The sequence below is a fragment of the Camelus bactrianus genome, chromosome 12 (assembly GCF_048773025.1).
Source record: "Camelus bactrianus isolate YW-2024 breed Bactrian camel chromosome 12, ASM4877302v1, whole genome shotgun sequence".
In the NCBI taxonomy this organism is placed as follows: domain Eukaryota; kingdom Metazoa; phylum Chordata; class Mammalia; order Artiodactyla; family Camelidae; genus Camelus; species Camelus bactrianus.
The window spans coordinates 28,581,578-28,596,438 of NC_133550.1; the positions used below are offsets into that span (position 1 = coordinate 28,581,578).

General features: G+C 38.3%; 1 protein-coding gene across 1 annotated transcript; it reads right to left on the reverse strand.

Annotated features, from left to right (window-relative positions):
* Positions 1 to 1,113: 1,113 nt before the first annotated feature.
* IL26 (interleukin 26) lies at positions 1,114 to 14,335 on the reverse strand. The gene is made up of 6 exons (XM_010970498.3): positions 14,146 to 14,335; positions 14,004 to 14,060; positions 13,677 to 13,833; positions 9,077 to 9,174; positions 1,803 to 1,868; positions 1,114 to 1,723 (listed from the first exon to the last, which is right to left on the reverse strand). The coding sequence occupies exons 1-6, from the start codon at positions 14,314 to 14,316 to the stop codon at positions 1,637 to 1,639; spliced, it is 636 nt and encodes a 211-aa protein (XP_010968800.2). The 5' UTR covers positions 14,317 to 14,335; the 3' UTR covers positions 1,114 to 1,636.
* Positions 14,336 to 14,861: the final 526 nt, after the last annotated feature.

Below are 14,861 nucleotides of genomic sequence, written 5' to 3' on the forward strand. Positions count from 1 at the left end.
GTTTGTTGATTGGCAAATAAATATTTCACAGCCCCTCAGATGCCTAAAGTCCCTAAGTAATGGGACAGCCTAAGAATGGTTTGTAACCAAGACTGGAGACTCCAGGCTCTGAGGAAGTGCACAAACTCGACTGAGGGTGCCTGTCCCTGGAAAATACTGAGTGCCTGAAATGTGGGGCAATGAGAGGCCACGTGTGCACCACTGCCTGTCAGGTCCATGGGAAAGTCGGGAGTAGATTCCTGATCCCCAGGATGCAGGCTTTTCCACAGGTTTCTCAAGAAAGAAGGCTGCCCATTACAGATGGCCTAGAAGCCTGCTGTGAGACGCACTAAATCAACAGCACAAAATGAAGACAGAGTCCTCCAGTCTCCCCACTACCAGTCCCCTCCACTCACCACACCTTTCCCTTCCTGTGGGTTCATCTAATGATGAGGTCCTCAGTAGAGATAAGACATGGAGCCACAGGGTGTTGATGGGGAAGGCAGAAAGGACAAGGGGCAGGGAACAAAGACGTAATTTTGGAATATGAGATAAATCAAGAGGCTGTCCCAAGTGAAGAGACTAGTGACCTTGTGGTTGGAAAGAAGAAACTGATGGTGGAAAAGCAAGGAAGAGAAGAGGTGTGGAGGACAAAATCCATGAAAGCCTGAGTAGGGAAGCCCTGCCTATTCATCTCCCAAACCCCAAGTCCTGGTGTTGCCTGTGTGGGCAGGGGTACAATGGACGCTTTGTGGAGGCAAACTAGCCATCACACAAATTGCTGTCTGAAACCACCCAGGCCTAGTATGCTGAAACAGGGTCCATTAGGTACAAAACATCAGTCAGGCCATATTACTCCTTCAGCTGAAGTGATAGCTGTGTGAGTAAGGTTTTTAGATGTCATGGAAAGTTTCCTGTGGTGGAATCTGAGCTGCATTCAGACTTTTATTTCGCCTCTACCAACTTTCTTCATTGTATGACACGCAGAAAGAGCATAATCCAGCTTCAGCATCATTTCAACTTAGTTACTTATAGTCTGGGTAGCTTGAGGTTATCTGTCAAAGGCATTCCTAGTCAGCCATTCCAAGCAGTTGGTTTATATGTGTGTCCTATTTGATCTGATCTGGTTATTTCCTTGTATTCAATGAAATTCTAGCATGCTATCCTAGAAAGAACATCCAGGAGAAAGAAACAGAGTTTACTTCATTAAAATCAAAATCTGTTAGGGGTTAAGTTCACACTGGGCATAATTAATAACCATCAAGCCCTCAAGTAGACAATAATCATACACATCGTGTCTATGTAAATCTCAATAACATTATATTATTATCCCAGAAATCTATCATTTTCTATCCACAAATATTATGTGATTTAATTCTGGTTGTACACCTTCAGGTTAAATTTATGCAATGCACTTGGGAATGACAAAATATGTTCAGGATGAAAGCATTCTTTGAAAATACAGAGACTGTGCTTATTAGTGACAATTTACTTATCTCCAAAATTGTATTACGTTAAATTAATCTGTTCTGAATCATCTAACTTGCTGTCAGTACCATGTACACATTTTTTTTAAGTACACTGCTATAAATTGATTTCTGGCAGTTCTCATTGTATTTCAAAATAATAATCAAATCAATCCACTTGGCTTCTTGCATTACTTAATGCTTTCCAGGAATTGTTTAATCCAGGAAAGAAGAATATCCAGCTCACTGATGGCTTTGTAGATTCCTTTGTTTCCAATCTGCTGACAAAGTAGAATTATTAGATATGAAATACTTCAGAAAACAAAGTATTCAAAAATAAGAAATTGGAATACTTACCTCATAAAATGTTCTTTTCAACCTGGTAATGGATTTCATCTCTCTAGCTGATGAAACACAGGAAATCTAAGAAATCATCAGTAAATACAAATAACATTGTTGAGGAAGTAATAATAAAACTCTTCCGTCCACTCATCCAACATGTATTGAGCAGGTATAATGTGCTAGGCAGATATGCCCTGGCAAATAAATAGTTTCATGGGGAAGGCAGATGATAAATAAGAAAACAAATAAAAAATTAAAATTTCCAAATTATAATTAAAGCTGTATCTGTAATGCACAAGACTCTATGATAGGGATTCACAGAAATGACCTCCTTTCAATTGGGTGGTCAAGGAGGGTTCTTGTGAGGAATGGTATTTAAACTAAGATCTGAAAAGGGAGAAGGAGCCAGCTGTATGAGGAAGTGAAGAAGGAAAAGAGAGGTTTAGGGAAGATGCCCAGGAGAGAATAACTCAGGTAGAGCAAAAGGTATGCAAAGGTCCTGAGGCAGGAAACAGCACTTCCAGGAACTGAAAGAAAGCAAGCATGGCTGGAGCAACAGAACAAGAGGGATGTGGAAAGCATGAGAAATGTATGAATGACAAAAAAAATTACTTTTTGAAAAATCACCCTGGCTGGTATGTACCTGCACAGTACAATATTCAGGAGTCAATTGCCAGAAGAAATCACCAGGAAATTAATATTCATTTCTAAATTAGGAAGAGAAGCAAACTAATGACTGGGGAAGACAACTCGTAGCCTGGCCGGGAAACTGCCAGTCTCTTTTGAGAAGGTGAATTTTCAAAACCCTATCTGAGCACAGGAATCGCTTAGGAGTCAAGTCGGAGGAAGTTCTATGTCATCCTCTATTCTCCCATAAATTCCTACACTAATTAGAGAAAAGAGAAGGGAAGAAAAAGGTGAAAATGTCTAATTTATCTACTTAGTTTTTACTTATAAAAGCTTGGTACTGGAATAAACCAAAGAAACTGTACGGTTCAATTCTTCTCAATTTGCATAAAAGGAAACCAAGGCCCAAGGGGTTAAGTGAATTGCCCAGGGTGTCCCGGGTCGTTCTGTCCTGGTGATGAAATAGTGTCAGCACATCATTAAAGACAATATGTAATTAAAACTTGAGAAATGAAAGCGACTAAATGACAACACCTATTCAAACAAATAGAACATTGCCAATACCAACCAACAGGTCCCTTTAGTCCAGAACACAGAGAGAAGAGGGGCGAGGGGGAGGGGCAACATTCAGGCTCCCTCTCTTATCAAGAGAAAATAACTGAAATGCTTTGACAGTTATCTCCTGAATGCTGTTTCCGGGGCTTAAAGGTGGGGGTGTTGTCATGACTCTGCCCAAATGGGGACTCCACCTTCATGTCAGACCCTGTGTGGGAAAAGATTTTTCTTGTGCAAGGGCTTTCGTGATGAAGCACCGAGGAGCTGCAGGCACAGCACGTTCGGGTGAAGGTGCGGTCTGCAGGGTTCTCATACACAAGGGCTGGACCTCCCCATGATAAGAGCCCTGAATTCAGGGGACATTTCACCCCAGACCAGAGCCTGTGAGGCCAAAACAATGCACGACAGATCCTGCACAATGGTAGCCAATGTCGGAGCATACGGCCAGAAAGAATTCTCTCCTTCATTAAACACACATTCATGAAGTGCCTCCTATATGTCAGGTGGCGTGCTAGGCACTAAAGACACCATAATGAGCAAAACAGAATTAGTAAATAAAATTGTGGTGGAGAGGAAAATCAGCAAAATACAAGATCAATACTAGAAGATAAAAATTCAGCAGGTCCAGGAGTTTCCTCTTTACTCCAATTCCCCTTCATATGAAGAGAGAAATACTGAGAAGATTGTTAGGTACAAATAATAATAGTCAATATATATCATGTTAATATTACACATGAGACACTAATCTGTTACTAACCCATTCAGTCCTCACAACAACCTTATGAGGTAGGTACCATTATTGTCTTCATTTTACAGATTAGGAAACTGAAGCACAGAAGTTAATATTCTATGTTCACACAGTAAATGGAAAAGCTGAGATCTGAACCCAAGTAGTCGGACTCCAGAGTCCATTTTTAAAATCAGTAAATTACATTGAAGGAAAAAACCTAGCATAACGTGGAAAAGATATTCCAGTAGAGCCATTCTCTTGTTGAAAACCTTCAAAAGCCAATTCCAAAGAGACATTAGCTCAAAGATCTCTGCTCTATTTTCTACCCAGGGAAATTCGGAAATGGCTCTAAAAGACTAAGCTGATTGGCAGAGAGAGACGGAGAGAGAGATTTCAACCTGAAAATGGGCAATGTGGTAATAAACAAAACAAGAAATCCTGTGTGTGTGTGTGTGTGTGTGTGTGTGTGTGTGTTTTGTTTCCTTTGTTCACTTGCTTTTCAGATTGGAACTGCAAAAGCAAATTCTAGAAATACCAAGTCTAGTTCCAGCCAAGAGAGTGGCTATGAAAAGAATTTAGAGAAGTCTGCTCATTAGTCTATAAATGGAGAGTTTGATTAGACGCTAAATCCTTCTAGTCTGAAATGATCAAATATAAAAGCACTTGAGCCAACTCTTGCAACTGGAAAAAGGAAGACTTCATAAAGAGAATCAACACTTGCTAATTACAATACACCCTATTGTAGTTCTTAGATGCAAAGATGAATCACAAAAAACAGAAGAAGCAAGTCATAGGGCACAATATCAGATGTGCACATGTGGAGATTTAAAGATTTAACACTGAACACAGGAGACCAAAGAAGCCAAGCCAATACTGGACTTTACATTAAAGCATTCCTGTTGACTAGGTCCCCTGCCCAGAGAACTTGAATCTGCAGGGCATCCCACAGCAGGGAGAGAAGTACAAGAAAGGCTGACTTCACCCCATCTGAGGCACACACTACCCTAAGAATAGCAAGGAGAGTAGAAAAAGAAAAAAACTAAGTTTGACAAAAAAAAAAAGCCCAAAAACAAACAAAAAATCACTTTATAGTCCCACTGTTGCCACGGGAGCTATGCTGGTTTATAGGATGCTTTTTGGCACCTTGAGTTCCGTTTACTATCAATGACCTCTCGTAAAGATCTGATGTCCAAGGTTTTCATTTTCCTCACTGTTGTAAATATGTCCACAGACCCAACAGAACAGCTTGATTTTACTTCCATCATTCAGATTGCTTTGCTTGGAAGGAGGAATTTATAAAAAGATGATTTCCTTTACCTTATATTTCAGCGTATAGTTTGCATTTGCTGAAAGCAGAATGCACAACAAAAGGTCGGCAGTTTTATTACATGAAAAGCTGAATAATTTGACAAACTCAACCAAGGCAGATATGATCTAGACTAGAGGCAATTTATTAATAGGGCTGGAATAACAGGGACTGGTTCAAAAAAAAAAATCCCATGTGAGATAATCACAAAATAACAAACACAAGGCAAAAACCTAATCATTCATCATTAAGGTAATACATTTTTATTGCATACTTACTATGGGCTAGGCATACAATCATGTCTCTGCCCGCATAGCATTGATTTATTTAATTTATGAAGTACCCTACAGGGTGAAAATCACCTTGGGGCACAAGCGATGGCTCACAATCTACTGAGACAGACAGTGAAGTAAAATTACAATACTATGTGATAAATACTGTAAGTAAAAAAAAAAAAAAAAAAAAAAAAAAAAAGCTGCTCTGGGGACAGAGCGGAGGCGATCCAACTGTGGGATCCCAGAAGGCTTCCAGAAGGAAAAAACAAGCGAGTTGCATCTTGAAGGGTGAGACAGATGGAGTAGAAGGAGCCGGGAGAAGAGATGAGTAGGCAGAGAAAGCACGATGTTCCAAGGCCAGAGAGAGCAGAGGTTATTTAAACACCCTTCTGGTCTCAGCTGAAATCCCCAGACTCAATTATCTATGGTCTGGCCCCCACCCTCCAGCTCTCAGTTCCCTCTGGTTTGCTCACACACAGCACCTATCCCAATCTGGGAGTCTCTGAAACTGGCTGAAAGCACTCTCAAGGAGCTCTGTACAGGAAGAGATATTATCTGACAATCTGTGTTGAATCCCCAGCATCTGGAATAGTGTTCGGCAATACAGATACTCAGGAAACATTAGTTAAATGAATGAATCGATGGATAGAATGCAGGCATCAGCTTGTGGCTTTGGAGTTCACAAAGCCCACTGGTTTGATAATAGTTTGAGGTATATTCTAGGCATTAGTGAGTACTGTTTAAAACAAGTGGATGAAAAAACAGATACAATCCTTAAATTTGTGTCCCCGATATCCTCACGTGTTTGAAAAATCATACAAATTTGCAGTGTGTATTATAGCTAACGCAAAAATGGGTAATCCCTCTCCACTGATAATTCTGAGGAAATGCAATACGTAGGTCAGTGAGTGGACAGCTACACATGGCTCAGTCCGTCACCCTGAATTCTCACAAATAATGATCGCAACTCCTTTCTACAAAAAGAGTATTATTATACTATAGCCTTTATGAACATATACAGTATTCTCACAACCACTGGGGAAGTGTAAAACCATACGTAAGATCTTAAACATTTTATTTACCTCAGCACACAACTTCAGACAGGGTTGTAACCATCTTTTCTTGTTTTGTTTGGGGTTTTTGGTTTTGGTTTTGGTTTTAATTGACCTTAATAGTTAAGATAGTTCCTACTCTGGCCATGGTCTTGGTTTCCTGAAAATTTCCTCCCCACAAATAGCAAATAATAGATAAGGAATCAGATTAAAGATTCAATTAATTTAATTTTCTTGTATGACAGCAGATGTAGAGTTTTCAGCAAATCTTATTAACTTTTTGCAGTTCTTCCTGTGAGGTCTTACAAATATTATCTGAGCTGCATTTAAAATAGCAGCTGAGAAAATTATATCAGAGTAGCCTGTTTTGAAACTTGATGTTTAAAAACTAAAGGTCAGTTTAGCAAAAGTATGGGCACTAGGACATTAACATAAAACAAAGTTACTGAGGCCCTAAAAGTTTATAGGAAACTTGGAAGTAAAATTTGGAAGTTAGAGTTATTGAAACAAAGCATGACTCTATTTGTAACCAAGCAGGTTATCTGACAGAAAAGAATGACTAAGCTATTAGTCAGTGTTTTTCCTCAAAACCAAATTCATAATTAGACATTCAATTTTTAAAATAATTAAAGATACTCAATATCTGAGTAAATATATATCACAGGCATTTACAAAGCATTACCTTATTTCTATACGCTCAGTAACTAACAGAATCATCTGATATAGATAAGAATATAGAATCTCACCTACCTGCAATAATTTTAAACTCTCATGAAACATTTTTCTATGTTCCAATCATAGAAAAAAACTAGAAAGTTTCTAAATACCTTAAATATAAACAGGTACTAGGACTAGGGTAGCATAACTTTATTGCAGATTTTTTAAAATTCTCAGCATAATTATCATTCATCAGAAAGAGCCCATGAATGGACATTAACTAGGCTTATTGTGGTGATTATTCCTCAGATGATACAAATGTCGAATCATTGTGTTGTATACCTGAAACTAATATAATGTTATATGTCAATTATATCTCAACTTAAAAAAAGAATGAATCCATGCAATTTAGCACATGAAGTGATAGAGCTATGCCCCATAATTTTGACAGGAAAGTTATATATCATTAACCAAGGAATGAATTTGTTGGCAAAGAGATTCTATAATATAATAAGAAAATATATTTACCAAGATTAAAACCAGTGACTTATAAATGATCTCTTTATCTTTCATTTAAAGTACTCCTATAAATTATACACCATTATGCAAGTTAACATTAACGCTAGGTACTAAAAACTGTTTGATTGTTAAGAGAACCACACCTTCGGAAACTATTGGAAATGTAATTGGAAGAAAATCAGTGTTCTGTGTATGGGAAGCAATAAGGAAAGACCCTAACAATTTGGCAGAACTACTACATGCTAGGCATTTTGATATATGATCTTATTTAATTCTTCCAACCACCACAAAATGAGATTATTGATATTGCTGAAGACAGTTTTAGGACTTTGTACTTAATGAAAGAATAAAACAAGGTTGATCTCACTTCCTACTTCTGTTTTTATCAGTTCAATCAATTGCAATTTTAAAAATATTCAGAATTACATGGATAAATAATTGGCAATGCTTCATAACTTGATAAGCTATTTATAACTGATGATACAAATTACTTACTAAACACACTACAAGAAATGGAGACACAAATATTCTATTTGCCAAGACTTAACAGATTTTAAAATTAATTACACACAATGAATATAAAGAAATGGAGTTCTCTAATTGCCAATTACAATTCAGCCTCTCAAAATGTTAATTAAAGTAGATGATGAAATCTTGAAAACTAACGTAATTATTTTTCAGCTTCAACTTTGATCACTAGCAATTAAGCAAATTATTTTATGAATTCAACTAAGCAACTATTAAGTTCCCTTTCAAGTCTGAGAGTATTTGAGTTCTATAAGAATCTTAAAAATGTCTTCTTCCCAGATACCATTTAGGTAAATACCATGGGTGACAAAGATTAAAAATAAAGGTATTTATGTTACCCATAATGTGTTTTCTCTAAACAATTATACCACCTGAATTACCCAAATCAGACTAATTAAAATATATAATATTTTAGTAAGTGCTGCAAAATTCCTAGAATGTTCTCAGAAACAATAAGATGATATTCAAATATAGTAGTACTGGGATTCCAGACCTTGGGATCCATCATGAAAATTATCGTGGTGCTATATCTTAAGAGTGGCTCAAGAAGATGCCAGTCTCAGTGGACTTATAAAGAAACCCCAAAGACAAGTAGATTCTAGAAATCGGAAAGACTTCTCAAAAATGAAAAATAATCCAAGTTCATGAATTAATAATGAAACTAAGAAAAAATAACAACTCATTGATCATCTTGGGAGAATGTTAGAATATTAACCTTATATTGAAAACTGGTAAATAAAGAAAAAGAAGTACATATTTATTCTGCCTTTCTTGTATGATAAATCCCTCAGGACAGCCAAATAGTTAGTAAGGGGTAGGTTCTCTTTATAGAATTACCCTCACTTATAAATAAATAAGGTATAATAGAATTTTAAAAGCATCATTTTGCAATGTCTCATGAATTAATAGATCTAGACAAGAGAGCCAAAGGGCTGTAGGAAACAGAGACTCACTCTCAAAGCACACAAAATCTCACATGCGCCAAATCCCTGAACAGAGGCAGTCATTTGAAAGGAGACTGATAGGACCCACGTGCTGACCTTGGAGAGTCTCGCAGAGAAGCAGGAGGCAACTGGGACACCCTTACGGCCATAGATGCTGGTGGCAGCCATTTGGGGGCGTTTGTTCCACCACAAGCCTATTTTATAATAAAAAGTAGAATATCTCATATAATTTACTGACTACTGTGCTTAAAGTGAAAAACAGAATGGCTGTCTGGGTAAGGATGGTTGTAAGTGTATCGTGTTCACCCTCATGATCGCTGTGGCTTCTGCTGCTGCCCCGCATCACAGGAGAGGCTCACAGCGTGGTATCAGTAGCCCAGGAAAAAAAATCAAACTTCAAAATTTGAAGAACGATTTCTCAGTAGAATACATATAGCTTTCATACCACTGTAAAGCAAAAAAGAAAGAAAAGAAAGAAAAGAAAGAAAGAAAGAAAGAAAGAAAGAAAGAAAGAAAGAAAGAAAGAAAGAAAGAAAGAAAGAAAGAAAGGAAGAAAGGAAGAAAGGAAGAAAGGAAGAAAGGAAGAAAGGAAGAAAGAAAGAAAGAAAGAAAGAAAGAAAGAAAGAAAGAAAGAAAGAAAGAAAGAAAGAAAGAAAGAAAGAAAGAAAGAAAGAATCATACCATTGTAAGTTAGGGATCATCTGTAATACCATTTACGTTAAGTTCTAGGAAAGGCAAACAAATCTACAGTGACAGAGAGCTGACTGGTGGTACCCTGGAGACAGAGGGTCAGGGCAGGAAAGGAGGGGATTACCAAGCCACACAAAGAAACTTTTGGGGGTGATGGAAAAGCTCACTATTTTGGTGGTGGTTTCGTAAGTGTATACATATGTCAAAACTACCAAATTACAGACTTGAAATACATTCAGTCATGTTAATTATATCTCAGTAAATCTATTCATAAATATATCCTAAATATGAAAAATACAGAGCACATATATGGAGAACACACATACTGCTCTTATGATTGCAGTTATGCATGGGACTCCTTCAACTTTTAGCAGGTCTAAAGCACTTTATTAACTTTCTCCAAGCTCTCTCCTTCTGTGCTAATAGTGAATGACACCACCACCTCACCAGCTCCCCAGGTAGAAACCATAGGCTCCTCCCAATCCATTCCCTTCCTCAGACTCTCCTCGCCCTTCCTGATGGCACTAATGTGCACTCTTTAGTCCAGGCACATTATTGCAATGCTCTTTTCATTGTTTCATTGCCTGAGTCTCACCCCCAACCTCCACCCCCTCCATTCATTAAAGAGGTCTTTCTAAAAAAGAGTATTTAATCATGTCATGCCTTTCAGTAGCTTTCCACTTTCTTGAGTATACAATTCAAATTCCTTAGCCAGTTTTATCATGCCTTTCTTAACCTGGCCCCTATCAGCATCTCCTGGCCAAGGTCTAAATGATCAGTCTCCTCTCACTGTCCCCAAGCCACGTTCATACTCATGCATTCATACACTCATACACATACATTCACACTCAGTTACTTGCAATTTCCTGAATATCGTATGTTGTTTTACACCATCAAGATTTTATTCAAGTTCCTCCCCTTGCCATTCCTGCCCTTTACTTCCTGGGAAATTAAACTAAATCATCACGTCTTTTAATAACACTCTTTTGAGTCTCTCCCCACATACACCCCAAATCCCTGAGCAGGTACAATTTACTTTTTCCTTTGTGCTTCCACAATGACTTTGTCAGACAGAAAACTCAGCTTGAGCACATACCACATTCATGGCTCACTAAACTTCTTTGTTCACATCTCTCTCTCCCAAAGAGTATAAATTCTGGAGAGCAGGGACCAAATCATACTGGCCTTTCTTACCCTAGCACCTAACACAGGACCTGGAAAATACAGAATTAAGCCAAACTACTGTAAGCCAATTTGCAAAAAGTCGATTTTCAAAATCTACTTGTTTCTTTTAGCCATTTAGTTTCAATTGATTGGGTTTTCATTTTGTCGTTACAACACCATTTTTTTGTCTGTTTCAGTTCCCTTCTTACTCGTGAGAAAAATATATTCACAAGAAAATAATCATTGACCACAATCATGAACCATTCTGTACCACTGAGCACTTACACCCTACACGTGAGTGCCCAGTTTAAGAAAGTGTCCTGTTCACTGTAACATGCTCACACAAGGCTATACCCTTTTTCCACTTTGCACAAAGTTACCCTATAACCTAAGCATGGCCCTGGCATTAATAATATATTAATGAAAAATTATTGAATAATTATGGCAGAGACTAATTGTTGGCAAGGATGTATTTCCTCTTCTTCCTAGCCGTAAGCTAGACTACATTTCCCAGGACCCCTTGCAGTTATTGTGGCCAAGCTAACAAAGGTCGGCTTAGGGTGGGAGAATATAAGACAGGAAGCCTGGAGTTCGTTGAGCTCCGTGCGGTTGACCGGGTGCCATGTTTGTATTTGGCCATAAGGGGGAGCCAGCCACTTTGAAAAGCCTCCACAACCAACTTGCGAAGCACCACACTGCTCCCATCCTGCTGTGGCCCACGTCCCTGAAAGAAGCATCTCTTGACAGATTAAGGTCCCTTTAGCAAATAAACTTCTCCTCAGAACAAATCAAGGAAAACCAGAGTTCTCAGTTAGCTCTCTGTTATCTAAATTTTTCATCTAGAACATTGCTTGGTTTGGGTTATAACTGTTAATGTGTTCTCCAGCTGTTTGAGCTGAAGAAACCAAATCAATGGTAAAAACAGACGTGGCTTTTGGGGGTTCCAGGTGTCCAGATACACTGTCTTGTCTCAGACAAGGATTTCTAGTGCCCCACCATCATGAGCGAACTTCATTTAGAATAACATTACATTAAATCAGGCAGCTAGTGCAAGGGACAGTGCCTACACCGAGGAACCAAGGATGCCAGCAAAAAGAGAAACAGAAGGTGCTTTAAAAAAAAAAAAAAAGGCGGGGGGCTCTTAAGAGGATCCCCGTCTCCAAATAAGGAAACAAGAACAGCTCACTGTTCATCTGGATGACTCCTCTCCAGCCTAGAATGACTGCTGTGGGTCTCATTATTTACCCCGATATCGAGTTCTTCAGTGGACTAGTCTCCTCTTCAAGTCTGGTGAAAACTCTCACTGGGGGTGATAATGACCTAGTCAGTTGGTAGTGAAGTGACATATAAAATTATATAATCGTTCAATTTAAATTTAAAAGACTATACTATTCACTGCCTTAATAAGATGATTTTATAAGTTAAGTATAGAATAAACCAAAGATTAGTGATGACCTTTACATTATTTCAGGCAAAGGAACTGGCCCAGAGCATTCTCTTTGTGTTCTGCAAAGAGGTACCAGCTTGAAATCTTTAGCCTTGTTGTTATTTTAATTGAATTTGAGAGTTTATGGAAAACTTAACAACCCAAGTCCCAAACAAGGTTGTGACTTAAATGCAAACTAACCAAAGAGAACATAAACTTGCTGAATTTTTTTTAACCTAACTGACCAGCTCATCCTCATAAAAATGCCTTTGCACTACAGGCTGGAATTTGCATACCAAGCACTTTTGTGAACCACAAGAAAAAGATGTCCTAAATTAAAAAATAAAAATCCACTTCCAACTCTCCAGCATTTAAGTCTCCATGACCCTGATGCCCAAGCGTAGAAAGCTCACTTCCTTCTGGCCACCCAAGGGCCGTAATAATCAATACTATTCCACTTTGCGCCACCTGCAGGTACAACTGCAGGAGGCTGGAGAAAGCATTCCGCGGAGCCCAAACTATGTCACAGAAAAGATTCAGCACTCTCCCTAAGGCAAGCCAACTAACACGGCACAGATCCTGGCTTGGGTGTTTTGCTTTGATTTGTCTCTCCGCACTTGATGTTTTCATAGAAATGTGGTCACTTTTACCTTCCTAATTAATTCCCCATTGTTTAAGGTGACAGCGACCATACTCCAGCATCAAATAATTTAGGTACTAAAGACACATTTTTGTAAGTTTTGACTGAGACTTTGCCTTATAAGGGGTACAACTCTAAAAATTTATGTAAGTAAGTAAGAAAAAGTAAATCTAAATGCTCTTATCAATACAGGAAAGAAAGAGAGCAGAAGGGAGAGAAAGAAAGAGAACAGAAAGGAAGAAAGAAAAGCAAGAAAAGAGAGAGAGAGGGAGAGATGGGTGAAAGAGAGGAAGAAAGAAAGAAAGAAGGAAAGAAGGAAAGAAAGAAAAGAAAAGAAGGAGAAGGAAGGGAAGAAAAGGGAAGGAAGGAAGGAAGGAAGGAAGGAAAAGATCTTAGATATTTTCTAGGATCTAGAAAAACAATAATATCCTGAAACGGTGCTTGGCACATAGTTGGTGCTTAAGAAATATTTGTTGAATGAATGAATGACTTTTAGGAATCACATAAAGAGAGAATAATTTGGAAAACTAAATATTAACTTGAGGAGCATTCCATGTAATTTTAGCTCTCTTCAATATGTTTTATGTGCCATTCCTTAAGAAATAATACACAGTGGCCTTACAAGTTATGCAGGGTTATTTGATGCCATTACCTTGGTAATGGACTCTCCATTCGAACTTTAAGCCAGCAACTCAAAAGCCCCTTTACTCACCCTCTGGGGCTAAGACAACTTCCTACATACTGTTTTCTAGATAGAATTCTGGGATCAAACTCACCGTATTTGCTGTGCATACTTACACAGCGGCTCAATTTCTGCCTAAGGCTGTGAAAATCTTCCACAAAGTCTATTTCCTTGCAAACTTGTAACTGGAGTTGACTAAAAACATCTTCCATGAAGAAAGACAGAAGCTGTTCTTGGAATCTGCAGTTTTTCTATAAATAAGATATAATAAATTGCATAAGGTAAACCATGAGTAGCTTTTGTAAAATGACACTGAATCATCCCCCTGATTCTTACTTCATGACCATCTGGAAAAGTTAAAATGCAAGGAAAAAAGCATCCAACATAGAAATGTGAAGAAGAAAAAGACCCTCTGGCTTACCATAAATAGCTTTTTTGTTTTCTTTTTTAATAATCGTATATTTTTTATGCGGTCTTCCTACAGTAAAACAAAGAGAAATGAGTTTTATCCAGAATTTCAAATATCCCTTAGGTCATCATTGTAAGCAAAGCCTAGTACTTACTGGAATTGTTGCTTTGAGCCATGTTGCCTTGACATAGAGGATATCAACAGCTTGGGACAGTGTTCCTCTTGGGTAACAGCTTTGGGCGAAGGAAGATTGCTGGAGCTTGGCAATGGCAAGAGACAGAGTGACAAACAGCAACCCAGACCTCATAATGCAGTTCACCCGCATTTCCCTCCACCCTACTCTGGGCTCGTGTCACTCACGGCAGCCAGAGAGTTACTCGTGTTGGTTAGATGAGAGGATAACCTACTTACTTTAGCCCTCAAGGTCGCCTCTCCAATGAGATGCTGTGAAAGATAACTTACAGTTTATAGAGAGGAAGATGACTTCGGTTGTGCTATTTTTTTCGAGCTTGCTTCATAATCAAAAAATGTTGACCACACCATCTGTGACGTTAAGTAAAAGCTCAAATTTACTGGTAAAGTTGGGGCCCTGTTTCAAAAAAAAAAAATTAGAACTTCAGTGGCATATTACAACAGATTTCATTATTTTAAAAGTCATGCAATGCCAATAAAAGAGCCTGATCTCCAGGAGGCCATGGGTTTTTTTTTTTTTTTAATTCCCATATGAAAAAAAATCTCCTTTACTAGCCAGTATCTCAGAAAAATTTAACCAAAGGATAGAATGAGCAGCCCTGGGAAACATGCTCACACCTCATACGGGTTTGACATTTATCCTTGGCCAGATCTGTCACCTGGCTCCCTGTCTTCCCT

What these genes read in the sequence shown, in the direction of transcription:
- IL26 (XM_010970498.3), bottom strand. Translation starts at nt 14,316, where the DNA reads ATGCGGGTGAACTGCATTATGAGGTCTGGGTTGCTGTTTGTCACTCTG. An exon ending in AAACAAAAAAGCTATTTATG is followed by an intron (nt 13,834 to 14,003) that starts GTAAGCCAGAGG and finishes TCTTATTTATAG; the next exon opens with AAAAACTGCAGATTCCAAGA. An exon ending in TCTCTGCGAGACTCTCCAAG is followed by an intron (nt 1,869 to 9,076) that starts GTCAGCACGTGG and finishes ATGATTTCTTAG; the next exon opens with ATTTCCTGTGTTTCATCAGC.